Source organism: Cinclus cinclus, chromosome Z, assembly GCF_963662255.1.
Source record: "Cinclus cinclus chromosome Z, bCinCin1.1, whole genome shotgun sequence".
In the NCBI taxonomy this organism is placed as follows: domain Eukaryota; kingdom Metazoa; phylum Chordata; class Aves; order Passeriformes; family Cinclidae; genus Cinclus; species Cinclus cinclus.
Window position 1 is genome coordinate 72,663,659 of NC_085084.1, and position 24,163 is coordinate 72,687,821.

Below are 24,163 nucleotides of genomic sequence, written 5' to 3' on the forward strand. Positions count from 1 at the left end.
ATGTTATATTTGCCATTTTTTTCTAGTGGCCAAATATAAATCTAAGGAACTACAAAGATGAACAGTTGCACAGGTATGTAAAAATCATGTAGACTTTGAAGAAAGAAATTCAGAAAACTGGTTTTCACTATTGCGATAAAATATTCTCTAGATGTATCACATTTCTAAAAATTAATCTATAGATAAGAAGTTAAGGTGTAAATTTGGCTAATTAAGTTGCAATATTTGCTTTAAATAAGCAGGTGTTTAAGCTTCTTTTCTGTGCACAGGTAATTTATATTTTTATATGTCCCTTAGGAGTCATATCACCTTTACAAATGCTAAATCTAATTTTAAACCTTAGAAATGTTACTGCTTGATAGTTCAAACAGTAGTGTTTTATGTCAGAACTTACAGAGTTAAGTCTATAGTTGTACAGTTTTTTAAATACAGCTTTCATCAAAAACCAAGAGGAAATTATTTCTAGTTGCTATTGAAGGCAAGAGAAGCATGTATAATTAGGAGAAAAGCCAACCAACCAACAAACCTCCAGTATGGCTCTGGCTCTTTTCATGTCTGTGGTCAGTAATTTTGTGCCTGTGTGGTCATAGTGTTACTAATTAGGTCTTGGATGTGCCTTTTAGCATGTGTTTCAAAAAGAGATTACATTATTTTGAAGAACAGGTCCATATTTGTGGGCATGAAAAGCTATTTTCTGAACTGGGGGAAAACCCAAAAGATAGGAGATATGTGGAAAGGCTTCTTTGGTGTTGTTTTAAATGTTTACCAAAAGTAGGGTACTTTTATGAAGGATTTACAGCATAAGCAGTAGTCCCATTGTTATCATAACCATAAATTAATTTTGTTTTTATTTTTCTGGGTTTTCCTGAAACCAGAAAATAGCCAATCTGTACTTCAGAGTAAAGGATTATTTTCCAATCTGGTAGTTTATATAGCATTGCTTCCTTAAAGCAATGTCTGCAGTTCTGACTGTGACACCAACACACACTTCTCAGCTTACCTATGTGGAACTGTGTTCCTGTTCCATGGTTTTGTGCTGCACGTAAACTTTGTTCAGTGCCTAAATAATTTATCCAAATAAATTGGGAAAATCTAGAATTGAATTGGTGTGACGCTTCTTTTATAGGTTCATTGATCCTTTCTGCAGAATTAGGAGCTTAATGGCTTTAAAATGCTGGTGCTCCTGTTCAAGTGTAAGTAACTAGGCCCCAGTCTCTCTAGTTTCACTGCTGGTGACAAAAAGTTTTCTGACACTTCGTTTTTCAAGTGTAAATTACATTTATTTCTCTGTCCATAAATTGATTTTTTTTTTTAATGTTAGTGTTGTTGTGAAGATCTTAAAGCTGTTAAAGTGAAATTCCAGATATTTTTTAAAGATTCTTTTGTTTCATAGAAATACAATTAATCCAGTGTATGTATATACACAGGGTCACAGAATCGTGAAAAAGACTTCAAAGATCATTGAGTCCAACTGTTCGCTGCTAAAGCATGTTTCCAAGTTCCATGTCTATAGGTCCTTTAAATCCCTCTGGAAATGTTGGCTCCAACAATTTCCTGGGTGGTTCAAATGCCTGACCACTGTTTGAATCCAGAAATATTTCCTAATATCCAACCAAACCTTTCTTTGGGGCAGCTTGAGGCCTTTTTCTCTCATTCCGTCTTTTGTCGCCTGGGAGAAGAGACCACCTCCACCTGGGTACAGCCTCCTGTCAGGGAGTGGTAAAGAGCACTTAGGACACCCCGACCCTCTTTTTTTCCAGGCTAAACACCTCCATCTCCCTCAGCTACTCCTCATTGGACTTGTGCTCCAGAGTCTTCCCCAGTTATGTTGCCCTTCTGTGGATTCACTCCAGTGTCCTTCCTGTAGTGAGGGGCCCAGGGACCCAAAAACTGAAGGCATGCAAATTGATGAAACCCTCATACATGCTTAAATATACACATAGGTACATACCTGTATAAATTTGTATGCCGATATATATTTATTGCTAGTAAGCCAGAATAAAATAAATTTTATTTGACAAAACTTAATTAAGCCCTCAGATTTCCTTTGTAATTGGTCCTGTGTTTGGAGTTAGGGGTAGTGGATTACTCTGACTTTTTCAAATACGAATGTAGTTCTGTAGTTAAGTTTTCTTAATGCTTGACATATCTGATGGATGGAATATTTTGATGAAATATTTTGTTATTTTAAGGCACAAATGTCTGTTTATTTTTTGAAGAATTTGTGAGAGGAGTATCTTTGCTGAATACTTATTCCTGTGATGCAAAACTCAAGCTACATTTCTTACTGTGATTTTAAAAAGTCTGAGTGTGTGTTAGCAATCACTGTGTTATGCTTCAGAAATGGTTAAGTGAGGTGTTTGGAAATAGTGTTGCTGAATAAATGAGACTTTTCTTGTCAGAACAAGGAAATGTGTTTTTCCCAGGAGCTGTAACTATAATGGCTGAAAACTCAGGTCTCAAGTTTCTTTTCTCAGATGTTTGTTAGTCTAGATAATACCATCTTTTAAACATACCACAGGATAAATTACAGCAGAATAAATTATGAGAATGAAAAGGAAGCTATAGCTTCTGAGAGCATAGATATTTTAAGTTTCTTTGTTTATATTAAGTCATTATATAGAAAACCCTTTATAACGCACGGTACTGCAGCATCTCTGAAATTGTGGCTGGATATGGTCACTACTGTTACCTGCTACTGTTTTGTTAAATTTTTAAAGACTTACTGCCAAGAAACCATGTTAAGTATAATCCGTTTTCTCTACTAGCATAATTTTGTATCATGAGAGTGTCCTTATCATACTGAAAAATAGGCAATTCTGTTTTACTTTCTCTAGGTTTGTAAGGAGATTGCTGTATTTTTACAAGCCTAGCAGTAAGCTCTATGCTAACTTGGATCTGGACTATGCCAAAGCGAAGCAGCTCACTGTTGTCGGTTGTCAATTTACCGAATTTCTTCTCGAATCAGAGGAGGTAAGAAGTTTTCACCTACAAGACTGGAAGTAGAATGAGTTATCTTTCTGAATGCCACCTGGAAAAACCTTAATTTCTGGTAAAGGCTTCTGAGAATTTGGATGTTAAATCTAAAATCATCAGTGTAAATATGAAATACAATGTGAAATATTGAAGATTACTATGCTTATGTAGAAGTTTTATTAAATAAGCTTTGTTAAATGTAACTTAGAGCTTGAGGGGAATCTTTTTTTTATTTATTTATGCTGTGTATAACCTTCCTTTTCCAACTTCTTCTTTTGTGCTAAAGACTTATGCCTCAGGTCAGAGGAAAATGTTATTGAATAATATTTCACCCTTTTCCTGGAAAGAGAGAATTAGTCCTAAGATGTTTCCATGCTTAGTTCCCTTTATTTGCCTTGAAACTTTTTCTTTAGTCTGAATTGTTTTGCAGCCTGCATTTCTGTTTTGTGTCTGTGCTGTGTTTGTACATTTTAAGAAATCTAACGTAATAAGTTTCAGTAGACAAGAGACACCTTCCTATTACTAACAGATACTCCTCGTCTTTATTTTGCTAGGACGGACAAGGTTACCTGGAGGAATTGGTTAAAGATATTGTACTTTGGCTCAACTCTTCATCAGGCATGAAACCTGAACGTAGTCTTCAGAATAATGGGTTACTAAATACCCTTAGCCAGCACTACTTCCTGTTTTTTGGTACTTTATCTTGTCACCCTCATGGAGTGAAAATGCTTGAAAAATGTAATGTATTTCAGTGGTGAGTACTTTTATTTGGTTTGAATTATACTTGCAGTGTAATATTTATGCAAATTTTAAGCTGTGAAGGCCACCATCTGAAAAGCTGAAAACTTTAAGGTTATTTTTGTGTAGTTGTGGGTAAAGGTCTCCATTTTTTTCTAAGGTCTTCTAGTCTGTCATTGCTAAGCATACAGAGGTAATTATGGCATAAGCAGCTTTCTTTTTACTTTCCACACCTGTGTGACAGAGATGAGTATCAGGAGGAATTATAGTGTACTGAAAGATGCAGTATGGGGAAATAACAAAACAAAACTCAAAACACACAAACCTTGAAAAAAATACAGGTACCATACTATTTGTGAAATGTTGATGTATGTTGCGCTTAAATATTCAGTTCAGTATATTTGAGTGAAGTACTAAAGCTCAAAATATTGTTCAGTTCAAATAAATTTAGCTTCCTTTAGGAATAAATTGACTGGTGACTGGTACTAGTTTTATCAACATATGATAAACTTTAAATAAAAATGCAAGTATTTTAATGTGCTCCTTTTTATCTTTTATTGTTGATTTTGTTGATTTTTAGAAAGCAAGCTTTTTACTGGCTTCAGAAAACTTGATATGCAACAAAATCTAAACAGTTAATAGGACTAACTTGATGGCAAGCTTTATGCATAATGTTTTACAATTAAGAATTTTCATTGAACTTCATGAGCTTTAATTGTTATAATCACTAAATATGCTGACAAAATTTTACAGAGCAGTTATAAAAAGTGTTGGTTTGGGGTTTTCCCCTTACAGTTCAGTGCATTATTTCATCCCTATTTGACTTAATAGTTACAACAAAGTTACTCCATTTCATACAAGAATATACTTTGTATTCCACATTTATAGTAATAAAAGTATAATTCAAACTACTTAAGTTCAAATTATTGGTGGTTCAAGTGGGTTCAAATACTGATTTTATTTTCTTTTTCCTCCCCTTCCATGCCTCCAGTCTTCTTAATCTTTGTTCTCTGAAGAACCAAGATCACTTGTTAAAATTGACTGTTTCTAGTCTGGATTATAGCAGAGATGGATTGGCAAGAGTCATCCTTTCTAAAATCCTGACAGCAGCTACTGATGTAAGATAATTCAACTTACCTTCCTTTGTTGTTGCCCTCTACACATTAGTTTTATTATTCAAGGTGTATGGACTTTATTTTTAACCTGTTGTGTATGAAAAGGGTTCTTATTTTTACATTCAGAGGAATGAAACTCCTACAAGTGTAGCTTTTGAATATGTTGTGAACTTCTATGCCCTGTGTTGTATTTGTGCTTAAGATATTAACTCATTCAGATACAGCTTTCCCTCATGTAGATGGGGTCTGAAGTCTTGATATGTACTACTGCATGTAATGTGATTGTTTAGGTCAGTGGCATCTTAAATCAGTTATGAAGGCATTGTCACAAACAGAAATTGTATTCCTGGCAGCACTGAGCATGTTAGCCTTCTAGTAGTAGATATGGTTCTGGTAACAATTGAGGTTACTCAGTGTGTTGGAGCTATGTAGATACTATAGCTGCTGGAATGAGGGGGTGGTTCAGGAATAGGCATTGGGATTTGTTCTTTTGAATCAAAGACAGTGAATGGGGATAAGAAATATAGTTACATGGATTTGGGAGAGGAAACTTTGACTTTTAAGGTAACATTGTTAGACAAGCAAGCACTGATGTCAGAGAGATAGATGACAATTAAGAAGTTGAAATATAACTAGGAAAGAATGTTCATTACATGAAGTTGTTTCTGTTGTCTGAACAGACAGAATATGTTCTAGAGTAGATACAAGAGAGAAAAATGTAGGTACTAGCTTTAAATGTCTCACTGTATTTTGGAAGAGGAGGACGTAAATTGAGGATATTTCTCTGAGACTGTCAAAGATATGATGATTCTTATGGATAAAGAGTGGAGTCTGAAGGTATTGAAGATAGTTGAGATTGAAGGACTGACTCATTGAAAGATGAAGCTCCTTACTGACTCTAAATTTTTTAATTGGCTTCTAATATCTCTTCAAAAGGTTACAATAATACAATAACAAAAGATACAGAATTGAACACTTCCGGTGACCAGTTTACTTGTGATCTTAGATTCAGTTTTCCCATTTGCTAAGATAGAAAATACTTCTCTAATAAACTGTAATTTCAATAGATAAGGTGTGCATCATAGTTGCTTGCTGCAAAATGCAGTAATTGGAAGGTATTTTTAGAAGTTATAAATCATTACCTGTGTTAGTTATTTTCCTTCCATTGAAGAAAACATTTTCCTTACTTTGCAGAGCTGCAGATTGTACGCAACAAAACACTTACGGGTGTTGCTGAGAGCTAATGTAGAGTTCTTCAGCAACTGGGGGATTGAGTTACTGGTGACCCAGTTACATGATAAAAATAAAACTATTTCTTCTGAGGCACTTGATATTCTGGATGAGGCGTGTGAAGACAAGGTGAGCATCTCTTCTCTTTTTAACCTCTTTTTTGTATGCTACTCTTAAGCTCTTCCCCACCTCCTTCCCTAGTATTAAAGTACAAATATCGAAGAACTTAGTGATTGGTTTCCTTTTTCAATTGTCATTGGTGGACTTAAAATAGTTCCTAAGACCCCTTTGATGAAACTACTAAAATCTTACAAGAAAACACAGACTTCTGGATTATGCCTGTATTTAAATATGAACTGCAACTTATCTTGTTCTTTATACTTCTTGTGAAGTAAATTATATTTAATGACAGAAGATAGCTGAAATGGATAATATTAGGATTAAGTTGACATTTGATACTTCTTATATACCTTCATACTTGCTGCTTCATTGCAGGCAGAGTGTTGTAGTTATTGCAGTTTTCAGAATTATATAGTGCTCAAATACTCTTTATGTATTCTAAATTATTTTAGGCCAATCTTCATGCCCTTATCCAAATGAAACCAGCTCTTTCTCATCTTGGAGACAAGGGTTTGCTTCTACTGCTAAGGTAAATGTTGAATGTGCTGTTTGGCTTCACATTGTGGAAACAAATAAGCATTCTTTTTATTCAAATTCTGGAACTTAATTAAAATGCTAATTGTCTAATGTTTTTTTACAGATTTCTGTCCATCCCAAAGGGGTTTTCATATCTGAATGAAAGAGGTTATGTAACAAAACAGATGGAAAAATGGCAAAAGGTAATGCTAAGAAGAAAATGTTTTCTAGATAGTAGGAGGAATGATGTAAATATGCAGATTTAGAATAGAGATTCATAAAAACAGTTGCATTTTAATGTACCTTTAAATCTTATGCAAATACATTTATTGCATCAGTGACATAACTTTTTTTTCTGGAAAAGGTTGACAGACACTTACAGTTCCATAGCTTCTGTGTACATGTGTGCTTCTGATTTGCCAAGACCTTTATATCATTTTGGTATTTCAGCAAATATTTCAGGAGTGTAGTGACCTTCTAAAATAGGTCTTTGTGGAAGGTCGTTTTGTGGAAGGTTCATTAGAGAAGTGTGCAAAGGAATGCTGCTTTTCGAGATACCTGTTACCTCTGGTTGTTGGTAATTAAAGTTAAACCTAGAGGTCACGAAGACAGAATTGGCTGATGCTGTTAGGATGTAAAGAGGAACATCAATTAAGAAAATTGATTATTGTCATAATTTGAATAAAACTCTTTATATGTTGTTTTTGTTTTGTAATTGATTGTAAGAGATTGGTCTCATTCCTGTTGGCAGCTATTTAATTAGTAGTTTACATGCCACTTCTCAAGGAGTACTGAAATGCATGATGATCTATTGAAATTGAGTGTGTCAGATGTGAAGTATTTCTTTCTTCCCTTTTTTAGCAAATTCCCTGAAATCATCATGAAATCAGTTGTTGAGTCTGGAAACTCATTGTATGTGTGAAGTGCGTTCATTTTCTTAAGCCCCACCTTCAGATCATAAAAAAATTCAGTCTTTCTTAAGGGATCTTCCTCAATTATTTCTTCCTTACAAAGTCTCATGATGACCTAGTTTGAAAGAGAGGTATTTGCTAAGAAAGGTAGAAGCTTCTCTTTGAAAATGAAAAGTGTGATCCCTCCTCCCTACAAATTATTATAATTTTGGAATTAAGGGAGCTCTCAGGCAAAGATATGGGGATAGGAATAACAGTTCTTTACCAGTATATCTGACAAGGCAAACAAAAACAACAGTAGCTATGAAATTACCCACAAACAGAACAGTAACTCAGTCCCAGTCCTTTCTGGCTGCAGGCACCTTTTCCCTGAGCTGCAGTTCCCGGTGCTGGGGGCGGGCGGGTCCCGCAGAGCTGCAGGAGGGCTGGGGGTGATGGCAGAGCTGTCCCAGGGGGAGAGAGAGATGGAGAGAGAGCCCTCCGCTCACGGTGTGGGTCCTGGTGCTCAGAAGAGTGCTGGATGGTGGCAGGTTACAGCGAGAAGGCAGCAGGGCAGGGTCTGACAGCAGTGAGGATGGCTCCTGGTTCTGGGATGGCAGGGATGGGAAAGAGGTGGCGATCGTCCTTCTCGTCCGAACTCCGTGGGGGAAATGGGGAGAGCCAGAGCCTTCTGTCTGCTCTTCTGGATGTTTGGATATCGAGGGGTTTCCCTCTTCCCTCCTCTCCCCACTTCCCCCAGTCACCAGGGCCTAATCAACAGGCCTAATCATCTTAGCATGACAATGGGGAAAATACCACAGCGGGAAAAGAGAAAGAAACAACTCCCAACACATGCTATAACACCATAAACCACTAAGGTACTGTGTCCACCATTATCTGTCTTCTTACAGGAATATAACTTAAAATATGTTGAATTGATTGAAGAACAACTTAATGAAGCACTTACAACATACCGCAAACCTGTTGATGGGGATAACTATGTTCGTCGTAGCAACCAAAGGTAAATTTGGGAAAATGTGTTTTGAGGCACAAGCTGGTGGGACTGATCAGGAGAGCTGTAAACTGAAGTGTAAGAGGGAAAGGGGTACCAACAGGATTTCAGTTTATTCTGATCCTCGAACAGTACATCATGAGAACAGCATAGTATGAGAATCACACAGAATGAACTGAATGTGTTGCTTAGCTCCCAGAGTTTTAATATAATTTATTTCAGGGCTTTTATATAATTTTAGCTTTAACAGAACTTACTTTATTAAGACTTGGTGGATTGAATCCCTTGACTGGAGTGCTGGAATGGAGGGCTGCAGGCTTTTCTGAAGGGATGGGCAGATGAATGTGTCACTCTATATAAGGACGAGGTTTGCTTATACAACCCTTACAATTAGTGGTGATGTGGTTGAGAACCTCTGGGTGAGGACTAAGGGGATGGAAAACAAAGGAAGTGATGTGGTGGGTGTCTGCTATTGATTGCTCAGCCAGGATGTTAGTACTGATGAGTCATTCTGTAGACAATTAGGAGAAACTTCTGAATCAGTAGCTCTTGTTCTTAGGGGCTTCCCGTGGAAGATTTCAACTTCCAGCCATCAGCTGCAAATATTGTAGTCCAATTACAAGCAACCTTGGAAATTCTTTGTAGGAGAAAGTCTGTAGGAGGTATCTTCTTTGCACACATACTTAGTGAGCCAACTAGGAAAGATGCCCTCCTCAAGTGATCATGGCATGGTTAAGTTTAAAATTTTCAGTGTAATGAGAAAAAGGGCTTCAGGAGAGCTAACCTAGGGAGCTTTAGCAGAGAACATTTTTGAGGGCCAAGGGGTGCTGGTCCATCTTTAGGAGCTATCTAGAAGCACAAGAGTAGAAAATCCCTTGGTGTTATAAGTCAAGCTAGTGGGGCAGAAGACCACCTTGGCTGGATAGGGAACTCCTCGTGGAGCTCAAGAAGAAAAGGAAATTATATGATCTCTAGAAGGTCACCCTTCACAGGAAGACCGTAAAACTGTGATTCACATAAGCAGGGAGAAGGCACAAAAGGCCAAAGCTCATTCAGAGCTGAAACTTAGCAGTGTTCTGTCATACAAGAAAGAGGAGGTCTGAAGAAAATACTGGATCAATAATTGCTGAAGATGGTCACCTGACTTAACAGGGATAAAGAAAAACACGATAAATTAAAATTCTCTGGTTTTTTTGCCTTGGTTTTAGCAGTATTGATAGACCCTGAGCCAGGGGTCCACAGATGTGGAAACTGTGCCTTTCCATTTGTGGACACTAACATTGTAAGGGGCTGTCTGTATCAGCTGAATGTTCACCAGGTCATGGGGCCTGGTTCCCACCAGGCTGAGGGACTAGCCTCATCAGTGCTAGCTCACCAGTACTGAGGGAGCTAACAGATACTGTGTCAGGACACATTTCTTTATCACCCTCCAAGTACCTTGTGAGTCTAGGGAAGTCTCTGCTGACTGGAATCTAGCCAGTTTGTTCCACTTTGCAAGCAGCACATAAGGGAAGACCCAGAGCAGTACAGATCTATTAGTCTAACCTCAGTACCTGGAAAAATTATGTAGGCAATTATGCTGGGCATTGTTGATAGGCATTTGAAGAGCAATGTAGTCATCAGGCACCGTTAGCATGGGTCCACAAAGGGAGGTTTTCTTTAACTCACTTGTTAGCCTTCTGTGATTAGGTCCCCATCTGTTGGGTGGAGGGAAGGTGGTAGATGTTGTTTTCCTGGATCTTGGCAAGATTCTTAATGCTGTCCTGCACAGCATCCTTCTGGAGAAGTTGTCAAGCTGTGGGATGAGCAGGTTGCTGGGGTAGTGGGTGAAGAACTTGATGAAGGACTGAGCCCAGCGGGTTGTAGTGAATGGGACAATATCTGGTTGGTGACTAGTCACACCAGTGCTGTTCTTCAGGACTCCACTCCAGGGCCAGTTCTGTATCAACAGTCTGGATACTGGAGGTTAATGCACCAGTAGCAGTTTGCTGATGATCCAGACTGGGAGATGCTGTAGATTCTTTTGAGGGACAAGAGGCCTCACAGAGGAACCTAATAGATTGGAGCATTGAGCACTCTTAAATGGGGTGAAAATTGACAAGTCCAAATACTGAATTCTACACCTGGGATGGAGCAACATGGGGCAGAGGGATAAAGTGGGAGAGGAGTGGCTGGACAGGTGCAGAGGGAGCTGGGGCTGGCTGGTGCTGAGCTCATTGTGGGTCAGCAGAGCCCGGGCAGCCCCGAGGACAAACCCCATCCCAGAGCACTGAGCATGGCACAGCCCATGGAGGGGATGATCCTGCTGGGCTCAGCCTTGGGGCCTCAACGTGGGCCCTGCAGGTGGAGAAGGATGGCAAGGTCCTTCAGTGCATGCTGAGGAGGGAAACAAAGCTGGAATCTCCCGTGAGGAGAGAAATCTTTGGGCTTGTTCACTTTGGAGAAACAGAGGCTGAGCAGTGACATCACTGCTCTCCACAGCTCCATGAGGAGGGGAAGGGCACAGGGAGGTGCTGAGCTCTTCTGCCTGGCATCCAGGGGCAGGATGAGTAGGAATAGTTCAGAACTGAAGCAGGGGAGGTTTAGGCTGCATACTAGGAAACATTTCCTTACCACAAGGGTTGTGGGTGGTCAGATAGAAGAACAGGCATCCTGGAGAGGTGGTTGATGCCCCAAGTCTGTCAATGCTTAAGTGGCATTTGGACAGTGTCCTTTATAACAGGCTTTAACTTTTAGTCAGCCCTGAAGTGGTCTGGCAGTTGTATGTCCCTTCCAATTAAAATAATTTTTTCCTTTCTAAATTCCCCAAAAGAATTCTCTTTGTTGAGAGAATCTCATCTTTCAATGAGATCTTTGTTTGAAAAAAATCAAGTGTAAATCATTGTATTACATTGCAGTGTAGTTTATTTTAGAATAAAATATTTGAAGTGCTGGGAAAACTATATATGTTTCTCTTTTCTTCCAGATTACAGCGACCACATGTCTACCTGCCAGTTCACCTTTATGGCCAACTGGTGCACCATAAAACAGGCTGCCATTTACTGGAGTCTCAGGTGAGGATAATAATATTAATAATAATAATATTAATAATAATAACTTGAAATATTTTAAAGATCACTGTAAACCTTTTGAAAAAAAGGTTCTAAAAGAGATGACATTTAAATAGGCATTGCAGAAGAAGTTGATTATGTGTCTTAAATTGTTAAGTCAGTCTTTGTCATCTAATCTCATGTAAGATTCCTTTCTGACACTGAAATATCACCAAAATGCCTTGCAATATTGTTCTTAAAATGACTAGCAAAATCTTAGCGTGGAAAGCCAATTCATAAATAGAAAAAATTGTTAGTCTCTGTTGATTGTACATTGACAGGTACACATGTGGTAAAAATATGCCTATCCTTTTAAGTGTACAGAAATGGGGAGATGAGGGAATAAAATTTTTCTAATATTTTGAAAATCTAAGAAGACAAGCCTTAAGCCATAATTGCTTAAATTCACTATTAATGTGGGATGGTAAAATGATTTAATGAATTAACGATGCTCTTTGAAAAGTTTGAGAGAAAATATATGTAGAAATGTGTATAGAAAGTGTATTGCAGTGTGTTATTTGACTAATCTATCATCTGCAATCCATGACTTCATTAATATTTTCTTTTGCACTATAACTGCTGCTAATTTATGGTTATTATTCCAGAATTACCACTGCTCTTCCTAGTGTGCGTGATTTAAATTATTGCTTTAACTTTTACTAAAAATGCAAGAGAACCTGAAGTCTTCTATTCATTTTCAACTTAAGTTTTTTCTTCTGTTTTTGTCCTTCAGAGTATTGTTACAGATCTAAGTTACACTGTTCGTTCTCCAATGCTGGATAAGTGGGAAGGCATTAAGCAGCTGAAAGCAGCCCTTTGGGCCTTGGTTAGTAATATGTTTACAGAGTTTTCCGGTTGTTTAGTTCTGTTATAACTGTTGATTCTTAAATAACTAAGCAAAACTCTATAAAAATAAGAAATTAGGGTTTTTTTTAAAAAATGTGTGATTTTTTCAAGTTGGCATTTTGTTCCATAACTATACTTTCAGTTGAAAATTATTCACCTGTTTAATTCTGAGGTTTTTAATAATCACTTTGTCTTCTTTTGTTCTTAACAAATAAGAATAACACATTGCCATATGAATATTAGTATGGAACTAGTAGTTACAAGCTAAAAGTTTCCATGATCTGAGTTTAATGTATTTACTGTGGTGGTCCCTAATGTTTGTGCAAGGACATTGGCTGCCAGTATTGATCCATGTGGTCATGACACCCTGGTACTTAGGACAGACAAAAACCTAGTGTTGGTGTCTATCCAAGCTAACTCCTAAATGTGCTTCTTGTCTTCCCCAAAGTTAATTTTGGAACATTTGTCCAAGGTGATTGTTACTGGAAGATACTGTAGGTGTGTAACAAGATGCCTGTGTAAGAGGAATGTATATACCAAGACCATGCTGCAGGCAATAGTAGAACTTTTAAAGTGAGGAATACATAGTAGTTCTAACTTTGAGCAGCTTTAGGTATTATACACAGTGTGCTGAGTGCTTTTCTGTATTAGCACAGCTATACAGTGCCAGAAAGAATACTCAGATCTTTTAATGCTTTGAGAAGATGTGACTTCAAACTGTACTACCAACAAACAAAATTGTCAAAGCTTTACATTGGTATGCTGCAGATCACATTAAGATCAAAACTTACTTGACAAATTCCATTCCAGGGTAATATTGGATCATCAAACTGGGGTCTTAACTTGCTTCAAGAGGAGAATGTAATTCCTGATATAATGGCACTTGCTCAACATTGTGAAGTTCTGTCTGTTAGAGGGTATGTGCATCTGATTTATACATAAAATTTGCAGATGGTAGTTGTGATGAGTTTGAATAGCTTTACCTGGTTTACATGAATACATATTTGTACTTTTTTGGAAACCTGTTATTAAAGTCACTGATGACTGAGTATCAATCTCAGTTCTCTGCAACTGCAGAATTGTGTAGGAAGTCTGAAAGAACATGCAGTAAATAAATTAAATCTATGAAAGAAAGTAGATACTCTTATTCACCTGCTCTATAAAACAAAATACTTGCTGCTCATATCTCTGTGAGAATTTATTATTCCATTTTTTAAATTAAATATCTTTTTAACATATTTAAAAGCATAAATAGGTGATATTTTGTCTAATATTGCTATTACATAAATGCTTGGCCTTTTTTTCGAAAGTTACTTTCCTACTTCATGTAATCAGGCTCTTGTGATGATTTTTATTTTTAGTAGTATCTTATTCTCAGATATATTAATGAATTTCTCAAGCTTACATTTATTTACAAATAAAAATTAACAATACACTATTTATCAGTTTTGTGGAGTTTCTCCTGAATTGCTTTGAAACTGCTTCTTTTCAAATGTGAAGTAAATTTAGTTAAATTAGGTGCTATTATTGTTGCTCTTTTTTCTACCTGTACATTAAATACAGAACCTGTGTCTACGTGCTTGGTCTAATAGCCAAAACTAAACAAGGGTGTGACATTTTGAAGCATCACAACTGGGATGCAGTGAGACACAGTCGTAGACAGCCTTGGCCAGTGGTCCCTGATGACATGGAGCAGCTCTGCAATGAACTTTCTTCTATACCCAGCACTCTTAGTTTGAACTCTGAATCTACCAGTTCTAGGCACAACAGTGAAAGTGAATCTGCTCCATCAAGTAAGTAACCAGAACACCAAAACAAGCAAACAGGAGAAAAATTAACAAACAAACAAACAAACAAAAAAAAACCAAACAAAAAACAAAACAAAAAAAAAACCTGCAAAGAGCCCAGCCCACCACAAACAGCATTTTGGTGTTCTTTGCCAACCTTTTGCCTGAATGAGGTTCAGACTAGTGGTGTAAAGGTGGTCTTGCAACAAAACAGTACGAGCAATAGGACAGTTATGTCCATTCAGAGAGATTAAGTCGGGGGGGTGGTAAAACAATGTCTTAGCTTCACATTTGGTTTGGAAAAAAAGTTTTCACATGAGGGTAAGTTACTAATTTTTTATATTGTCATGGAAGTTTGCTGTAACATGCTGCAGAAACAGCCATGCTTAGGTGTAAAGACACATTTAGTTGTCCTCAAAGGAATATTCTAAAAAATAAGTATTTATGTTCTCCAGGTATATACACACACACACCCAAAATTTTGCTGTATTTAAATTATTGTGTATTTCAAGTATCTAATGCATTTTAATTTTTTCTATGGATACTTGGAATTTAAATTAAGAAATAATCATGTTTAGGTATCATTAAAGGAATTCATAGGTGATTATCCTAGTAGCTGGATGTGTACACTGAAGTAAGGTAACGTGGCTTATCTTTTGAAGCAATGAGATCTTCAGCTCAGTTACTCCTCAAGATAGCCAATTTGTACAAAATTCTGAAAAAAAAAAGAATGAAAGTTGCAGTAAATTGCATAGACTCCCACTTGGTCTTGTGCAGCATGGCTTCCTATTTTGCAACATAGTTTGTAGACCTTGAAAAATGCCTATTTTATGTGACGAAGTCTCATATAATTTCAGGTATGTTCATCATGGAGGATGACCGATTTGGTAGCACTTCCACCAGTACTTTCTTCCTAGATATCACTGAAGATGCAGAACAAATATTTTATGACAGACCTGGACCTTCAAAGGACAAAGACCGTAGTCCCTTCCCTTTTTTTGCTTCTAGTAGACTCGTGAAAAATCGTATTCTAAACTCTCTTACTCTGCCTAATAAAAAACACAGAAGTAGCAGTGATCCAAAAGGAGGAAAGCTGACATCATCTGACAGTAAATCAGGCCTGAGGCGAAATCGTACAGTAACAGAACCTAGTGGCAGCATAGACTTTCCTGCTGGGGAAGAATTGACCCCTGTTTTCAGAGTTCCAAAAATCCAGACTTTACGATTAGAAACTTCTTTTGTTGGAAGTAAGCATGTGGAAGATACTGATTGTACTCAGAGTATTGGAGAAAATGATCTGAAGCTTCCAAAAGGTCTTGGAAATGAAATTCATCGGGAAAACACAAGCAAAGAAAGGCTAATAGGAGATGGTACTACACAAACACATTTCAAGAGTCGTAGCTTAAGTTTTAATACAGATACCACAACAAGTGGCATAAGTTCGATGAGCTCAAGCCCTTCAAGAGAGACTGTAGGTGTGGACACTGCAAATGTAGATACTGACTGTGGAAGTTTGAGCACTGTCATAAGCACAAAAACAGTTAAACCAAGTCACTGTTCAACACCACAGTCTAACCACCTGCCTCTCTCAAAATCCAATTCTGTGTCCCTGGTTCCACCAGGGTCTTCTCATACACTTCCAAGAAGAGCCCAGTCTCTTAAAGCTCCTTCTCTTGCTACGATAAAAAGTCTTGCTGACTATAACTTCAGCTACACAAGTTCTCGAGATGCATTTGGCTATGCTACACTAAAGCGCCTGCAGCAGCAGAGGATGCATCCCTCACTGTCTCACTCAGAAGCTCTGGCATCTCCAGCAAAGGATGTGCTGTTTACTGACACTATCACCATGAAGTCTGGCAGCCTGGATTCTCGACTAACCCCAAGCCGGTAAGAAATTATTGTGTGTTCATTTCTTACTTCAGTCCTGTAAGAACAACATATGTGTCTTCCTAATAATTTTTTGTGTCTGCCCCTACAAGGGAGACAGTTGTGGCAAGGTGATTCATAACTTCACTGAAAGCGGAACTGGTATTAAGTGAATAACAGAAGGATAATCCTCAACTTCTAAGTGCTGTCAGAGAAGCCCAGCTTTCATAGCTAACATTATTAAAGTTGCAAACACACTGAATTGCCCATGAAGTCAGCGTTATATTTCAGAAGAGAATTTTCTCAGTGTCACTTGGGGAGGTTTTAGGACAGGGCCTCCTGCCAATATGCTATATTTGTGTTCACTGTAGCACTGAGGTTTATCACTGATAGGAATGACAGTTTGGCTTCTTAGCTACAGTAGATCAAAAGATTTTACTCATAGCATTTATTTTTAGATGGCAGTGTCACCTCTTTATTTTTGAGCAGTATTAGATGTTCTGAAGATTAATTAGATAGTTACATAAGATGTCTAGCTCTTGACATTGACACTGTTCCCAGCTGCAACAGTCACTGCTTAATAACTTTCCCTTAAAAGCTCTTGTATTAAATTTTTCCTTAGCATTGTCCTTTAGCTAGTGCATTGGATTTTCACATTACTGTTGAAATGGAAAAGGCACTTTTTATCTCTGTTCTTACCTTATCTCTCAAATGAGAGATACACTACCAGTGCATGACTCATCTGCTTACTGCAGAATAAAGAAATGCTCTGTCCTTGAGCTGCCCTCCTCATACCCAGTTGAGTGTATGTGTCCTGATTAAAAGAAACATCCATTTGTTGGTATTTTCACATCATTCTGGAAGGATGCCATGTGAGATGCCTTTGTTCTAGTACGGTTAGAGCTAGATTGACTATGTGGTTTAGATTAAGGATGATACAGTAGTTACCCTGCACTGTCCTGGAAATGGAAGTGCCATTCTTTGCTTGTCACTGGCATCCTCTGCTAGTGCAAGAGCGAGTGGATGTCATTTCAGTGCTAGTACAGGTTCTGTAATGGCTCTAAGTAATGTTTTAGCATTCCTTGAAGTCATGCCCTTGGTGTGCAGAGCAGCCTTGATGCAGTGGACTTTGATCCTGCACGATATGCCATCCTGACTATTCTTGGTGCTTAGCTATTTATGTTCTCTTGTGTCAGTGGATAGAGTCAAGGATTTGAGCTGATCTGCTTAACACTGAAATGTCTGGGGTGCTTGTATCTCTGAGAAAGTTATATAATTGCAGACATGCATACTCAAAGAGAGATTCAGATTGTGTTAGTTGCCAATATAATTGATTGGAATGATTGCAGTGAAACTAGTACATTTGTTTTTCTTGCTTGTTATGCTGTGAACCCACTGAAAAATTATGATGCTTATCATTTCAGATTGTATTTACTAGTAATAAATTCAGAGTACATTTACTGGTCCAGCTAAAGCTGTCCTTAGCTGCTTTTTAAAAACAAGAAATAAAAACTAGAAAGAAAAATTCTGTCCTTTATAAGTGCCAACTCAATTTCTCAGCCTTCAGAAAACTTTTATTTACAGTTTATTGATAGATTCACATGTTAGTACCAACTAACTGTCATAGATTTACTTCTGTGATGTTTTTAGTTGTTCTTTTTATTCAGAAAATTAAAAAGCCTTTTTATTTGCATAAATTTTGTGAGGATCAACTCCCCACCTTTGTCTTCAAAGACCAACCAGAAATACCTATGTGCCTATCTTGGATCCTAATGGTGGTTCTCACCCTATCACCGGCAGACACACTTGCATGAAAACTTGGTGGTGTTTATTACTACTAATGCTGTATCTGTTACCTTTTCTAGGAAAAGCAGGGATAAACATTTAGGGTTAATAGTTCTATCTTCAATTTATGATGAGAGTAATTATAGACTGTCTTATTGTTAAGTATTTAATGCAGTTGATTACTTTTTGAATTTTATGATTACACAGTTATTTAGTTTGGAAAAAATCCAAAAGTCCAGGTATTAACACAACACACTCAAGCCCTCCACTAAACTATGTCCTTAAGTGCTACATCTACACATCTTTAAAATGTCTTCAGGGATGGTGACTCAACTACTTCCCTGGGCAGACTGTTCAATGCTTGACAACCTTTTCAATGAAGAAGTTTTTCTTAATATCCACCCTAAACCTCCTGTGGCACAAGCTGAGGTTTTTTCCCTCGTTTTTGAAGTATGGCTTCAAAAGTATGAAGTACAGACTTCTGTTGTGAGTCCACTGCTACTGTCACTAGCATTGGTCAGAATTACTAGCAAGAGATCTATTGATACCCTCTCAGTTGTATTTTGCGCATTTCCATTGCATAATAATTTCTTGAATCTTCCATGGTCAAACTCTAATAATTTAATTTTATCTCAATATAGGTCCTATCTGTAGGGATAAACACTTTATTGCTCATCTAAAACAAAAAATGGATAGAAAACCTCTTCCAAGGCAAAAAGTCAAAAAATCAAAAAAATTTCACTTTACCATCTAGTGTGTCATTTCCAATAAAAAATTCACTGTTCCTGAGGCAGTCCTTACTTTTAATGTGCCAGAATGAAAGAGAAACTGCAATTGTGATTTATTTGTTTCAATGTTACAGGTTCATGAAAGCTTTAAGTTATGCTTCACTAGATAAAGAAGATTTATTAAGTCCTATTAACCAAAATACACTTCAGCGTTCCTCCTCTGTTCGCTCCATGGTTTCCAATGCTACCTATGGTAGCTCTGATGATTACATTGGCCTTGCTCTCCCAGTGGATATCAACGAAATATTCCAGGTATGCATGTGCTAACTGATTTGGTTCATTTGCATTTTCTTACTAAAAGGCAGTCAACTGTTGCCTTTTCATCAGAATAGATTAAATCTAGAGAAATTAGGAAAAATGGATGCGATACTTTGAAGAAATGCATTTTGGAGAACTAGAGTTTCTTTCCTTATTGTTCTTCTAACCTGTTTACACAAGTTCACTAGAACTGATTTGTGACTTAAAGGCAAATAATAGCAAAGACAATTTTAGAGGAGTGTTAAAGAGCAGTGATGAATTTGCTGTCATATGATTTTTAGTTTACATCTGGCTTTTATACTAAAATTAACATGGTCTTCACATTCATTAATTCAGCTTTAGCCAGCGAATAATTGACATGTTTATCAGTCATCTGTAAATTATATGCATAATCACACAGTTAATTCCCTGCAACCATGGTCTGTATTAAATAATAATTATTTATATATGTTTATCATTATAGTATTAAATTACATTGTCTTAATTTACATTGTCTTAACTTTGGAGATATATATTTAAGTTAAAATAGATTATTTTCAGTGTCTCAGCAAATGCCTTCCTCTTTCTACTTGATAGAAACACATTCCCATTCAACAAACTGATGCATCATAGGATTTAATATTCTGTTACTTAATTACCAAAATCAGGGCATGGTCTATGTCACAGGTAAAAGTGGGCTTCCTTATTTTTATTTTACTTGGTCTTTGTTTTTCAAATCTAAATAAATTTCTTTATAGTCTCAAAAAATTGCTAAATATAAAGCAAAATCATTTCATGTCATGTATCTGCTTCTGTTTTTCCTTTATGAAATGACTACACAGTCTTTGTGGCATATTTGTTACCCAATTTCATCTCTCAGAGATCTTTTTTGTAGTTGAGACATGCCTCAGTTCTGCATCCTGCAGGCAGTATTTTGGATGTCCTGGTTGCTTTTGCACTGCATTTCCAGTACCTCCAGTAGTGCAGCGTGATTCATGGGCAGATTATAAATGGCCCCTGTGGGTCACTGGTTTCCTTACAGCCTGTCACCACCATTTCAACATTTGCTAACTCTTCATGAGCCTTTGTTAACAAATGTTCATTCACAAATGTATATTTTTCTAATTTGGCTTTTCTTTAGTACTCAGGAGCTCATTCTTCATGTCTTTCTCTTATGATATATTTTTCCTGAAGTAAAAGACAGGCAACATTTAATTGCCTCATAAAATAGGTTTTTTTATTGTGTTTGATTATGACCTCTGTTAATTTTAATTTTCCCTTGGGTATTCCAGGTAAAAGAAACTCCCTATTTCCAGAAGAAAACTACACCTCCATTTGATGAGCATGGATCTAGGGTCTTTACATCTGATGCAGGAGGTAGTGGTCTTATTCCTCTCCTGTAGCTTTTTGTTGTTTGTTTGTATATTGGTTGGGTTATTGATTTATTTGTTAATTTTTCTTTACAGAAAACATCATTTTAGCTGTTAAACTTTGAGGACTATGTTCTGAAATCAGGGTAGTAGGCCATTAATTCCCTGGTTTATTTAGTCTGAGCTAATGTGTTGCTTCAAAGTTTGGTCCTGCTCTAAAAAATGAAGGAGGAAAGCCTGCATATCTCTGATAACATGAGCTAATGCTGCTCAGAGTCTGGTAATGATGCTGTATTACAGGAAGTAACAAAATTTAAGCTTAGAAAAATATGAATCCCACATATTGAACTATTTCCCTTTGATTATACATTAGTTTATAGAAACTTATTACAGTGTTAGATGTGTATTTCAGAAAGTAAATTGTCTTTCTGTGATGTGCCCATGACAATTGATCAGTGAAGGTGGTGACACAAAAGAATTGCAAGTGTTCTAATGCCTGGCTTGCTCTGGAATGTACCTCCTATTTACTCCAGAAAAGTCAGAAATCTGTAGGATCTTAGTATGTTGTTTTTTGAACTGAAAAAAAGAAAGCTTGACACTGGTTTTTATACTAGTTTATAGGGTAGCTGTTGTCATGTGTTTGTTTGTTTTTTCCCCTTTTGTATTAATGTTATGCACAAAGTTGGTTTTGCTGGGAGTGTGTTTCTGTAGTTTGCTAAGTTTCAGTGTAAAGTAACTGTTGTTCAAAACTGTATTTGTTTGTTTTTTCCACCCAGGGAAGAGCATGTCACTAAAGTGTCTTCTGCTTGTTTCTGCATTGCTGAGTCTAGTTTCTTCCTGTCACGGTCACTAAGTTACAGTTTTTTAAATTGTGTTTACTTTTGCATTCATGCATGTGTAATTTCAACATCTGGTATATCGTTGTATTAATTATGTTTGACACTATGAAAACTGGTAATGTATTGGTGTTATGTGGGTATTAGTAATGTTGATACCATGTCAGGGTTTACTACTTACCTTCTTACAGTGTGTGTACATAGGAATTCTGTCCTTTGCAATGTTTTGTTACATATAATAAGTTGGGACTAAAACTTTGTCTCTTTCTCAAATGCTAACAATCTTGGGAATTTAACCATTGGAAAAAAAACACTCTATAGGTCTTCACATGCACTCCATCCCCAGCCTTAAAAGGCTTGAAAATGGAAATTAATTGAAAGAGTTAGTGTTGGTTGTTTGGTTTTGTGAGTTTTTTGTTAACTGAATCTTATTTACAGGTCTTCCATCAGGTGCAAGTGATGTTGTCAAAAGCCCTTTTCAGATGCTTCGCCAGCAGATCAGTCTCACAGAAATAATGAATACCAGCCGTTCAGATGCCTGTCAGTTCTTAGAAGGTACAGAGGACACAGGGCTCCAGGAGCACACAGATGAGAACTGTCTTTACTGTGTCTGCGTTCAGATTCTGGGCTATCAGCCTAACACCAAAGTGAGCTCTTCCTATAATCGTACAGGTTAGTGTTCCCTGTGGAGAGGTGTGATAAAAATGAGTGAACATACTGGCTTTGGTTTATCTTTAAATAATCTGCAAAGGTTTTTGTTTAACTGACTATTGACCTTAAAATTATTTCTCTAATAAGCTCATTGTGCCACCAGTGGTATTGCTATGGTCATTTCCAGCTTTCCATTTTTAGTGTTAGAAGAAGATGCCTGCATGTTTCTTTAAATATTCCTTAAAGCATGTCAAAATAAAAGATTTTAAACCTTATTTAATACTTAAAATATGTGTTCTGAAAACTGACACTTGCTGTTCACCTAATGAAAAGTCTGATGTCAAATCAAGTCTGTGCCATAAAATACAGTGAAGGAAATCTGCGGAGTCTGTTGAAGCCGAGCTGTAATTTCTGGGGTTTGGTCACCTTGTCTCATATTTTGAGATTCAGATGAGATTCAGAGTTATTTTTTCTTGTCTTCTCTGCAGAGCTTGCAGTTACATGCCTTTTGTCAATTCCTGTGATTGAAAGATAGTCCAGTAGTGGATGCTTAGTAGGAATCCTCATTGCTTTACGACACTGTTAGACATCTATTTGTAACAATGTTGACAAAAGGGGGAGATGCTCAAATGTGAGGAATGGCTTAGAGAGCTGAACTTCAGGTTGAGTTCAGTAGTGAGTAGGGGTGGCAGATAAAATCCCAGCTATAGTTACAGGTGCAGCAGAGTGTGGATCTTGCCAGAGTCTTCCTGAAAACACCTGTGACACTTGTGTGACCAAAAAAAAGTCTGCACATGCAAGAGCATCTCTATTGTGTTACATAAAATGGAGCATGGATATATCAGTAGCAGTACTTTGTGTGGTGGCTTCTTAGGCTTCCATCAGTGTCTGGAAAAGACTCCACATGTATTTGAAGATATTTATAAAAAATCAGTTTTGGAAGAGTTTAACTATGATTTGTTCAGAATCCACCATCCAGTTCTGAGCTGATTTATGAGTAGTATGTAGTGCATTAGTATCTTGCATCTTTGCCATTGTTGAAAAATAATGAAAGCATGTGAATTGAGGAAAAGTGTGAATAACAAAGGTACAACATCTTGTTAATGTCAGATTTTTCAGACATTCCATATTCTGACTGGTGTGGGCAGACCATTCACAATCACTTAGATGTGCATTCCTCCAAATTTTCTGGAATTTCAGGCTGTAGTGATGCAGTATCCCATGGTTCAGCCAGCAGCACCAAGAGTACAGAGCTTGTGTTAGGTAAGTTTGAAAGCCTTATAATTATTAGAGACTACCACTAATAAAGTATCGTTTAGGCTTTGTGACAAATTATCTTTCACTTACGTACACTGCAACTCTAATTAATGCTATATATTAGACGAAAAACCAACCAAACAAATTTGAATAAAAGCATCATCCCTTTCCAGGTGAGAGAATATCGTTGTAAACACTTCCCCTTCTGCTATACAGCATTTCTGCAGATTATTCAGTACCTGATATTACAAGCAAATTGACTGCCTTCTTCTTTCCACAGATGTGTTAATTTTTGAAAAAGCCAAAGAATTATTTAATTACTGTAAAGAGAGGTTTTTTATATACCTGTGTATTATATTTTGAATTATGATGGTTTCGTACAAAGTAGCTGATTTTTAAATTCTCCACTGTCTGATAAAAGCTCATCCAGTTTATAACATGAATTAGGGTAACAATACCACTGTAACTTTACCTTGCAGGTTTTTCTTTTAAGTGATATAAATATTTTTGAAAATGTAAACTGGTCAAATTCTTGTAAATAGTGGTTTTCTAACTCCACTAGAAATATTTTTGGTAGCTCAGAATACATATGTAAATATGTGTGTTCATGTGTGTATGAAATGCATAAACAGACTTACAGTATAAGATTAGCTCAAAGATAATTCTGTTTCAATCCACACTGTTTTATTTTTTTTTCCAGGAGTAAAGTCAATCCCAGATGACACACCAGTGTGCCGGATACTTCTGCGGAAAGAGGTCTTACGTTTAGTAATCAATTTGAGCAGTTCAGTAGGAACTAAGGGCCATGAAACTGGACTTCTAACGTAAGTTTAAAACATTACAGATGCTTTAGCAGCACTTAGCCATAAGTATTGTCTTTAGGTCTGAGGGACAGTGAATAATCTCACTTCTCAAAAGTCAGGCAGATAAAATTGAATGTAATGTAGAAGTTAAACAAATAGTCTTAACTTTTTTGCTCTGTTTAGTATTCTATTCTTAAGCTTTTTAAATCAGTAATTCAACTGTAATGATTACATACCTAGTGTAGCATGTA

General features: G+C 36.9%; 1 protein-coding gene across 2 annotated transcripts in view; it reads left to right on the forward strand.

The window, feature by feature from the left end:
- Window positions 1-24,163, forward strand: part of RICTOR (RPTOR independent companion of MTOR complex 2) — a 75,424-nt gene that overhangs the window by 45,602 nt on the left and 5,659 nt on the right. Inside the window, exons 19-36 of one of the 2 annotated variants that reach the window (XM_062513731.1) lie at window positions 27-73; window positions 2,838-2,973; window positions 3,531-3,730; window positions 4,706-4,832; window positions 6,024-6,188; window positions 6,632-6,708; window positions 6,820-6,898; window positions 8,497-8,606; window positions 11,563-11,650; window positions 12,420-12,512; window positions 13,343-13,449; window positions 14,096-14,325; window positions 15,177-16,206; window positions 18,833-19,010; window positions 20,288-20,372; window positions 21,640-21,873; window positions 22,963-23,115; window positions 23,810-23,933. In XM_062513731.1, coding sequence (XP_062369715.1) covers window positions 27-73; window positions 2,838-2,973; window positions 3,531-3,730; window positions 4,706-4,832; window positions 6,024-6,188; window positions 6,632-6,708; window positions 6,820-6,898; window positions 8,497-8,606; window positions 11,563-11,650; window positions 12,420-12,512; window positions 13,343-13,449; window positions 14,096-14,325; window positions 15,177-16,206; window positions 18,833-19,010; window positions 20,288-20,372; window positions 21,640-21,873; window positions 22,963-23,115; window positions 23,810-23,933 — 3,263 coding nt within the window. The remainder of the gene's footprint in view (window positions 1-26; window positions 74-2,837; window positions 2,974-3,530; window positions 3,731-4,705; window positions 4,833-6,023; window positions 6,189-6,631; window positions 6,709-6,819; window positions 6,899-8,496; window positions 8,607-11,562; window positions 11,651-12,419; window positions 12,513-13,342; window positions 13,450-14,095; window positions 14,326-15,176; window positions 16,207-18,832; window positions 19,011-20,287; window positions 20,373-21,639; window positions 21,874-22,962; window positions 23,116-23,809; window positions 23,934-24,163) is intronic. The other variant, XM_062513732.1, reaches the window with a different exon arrangement.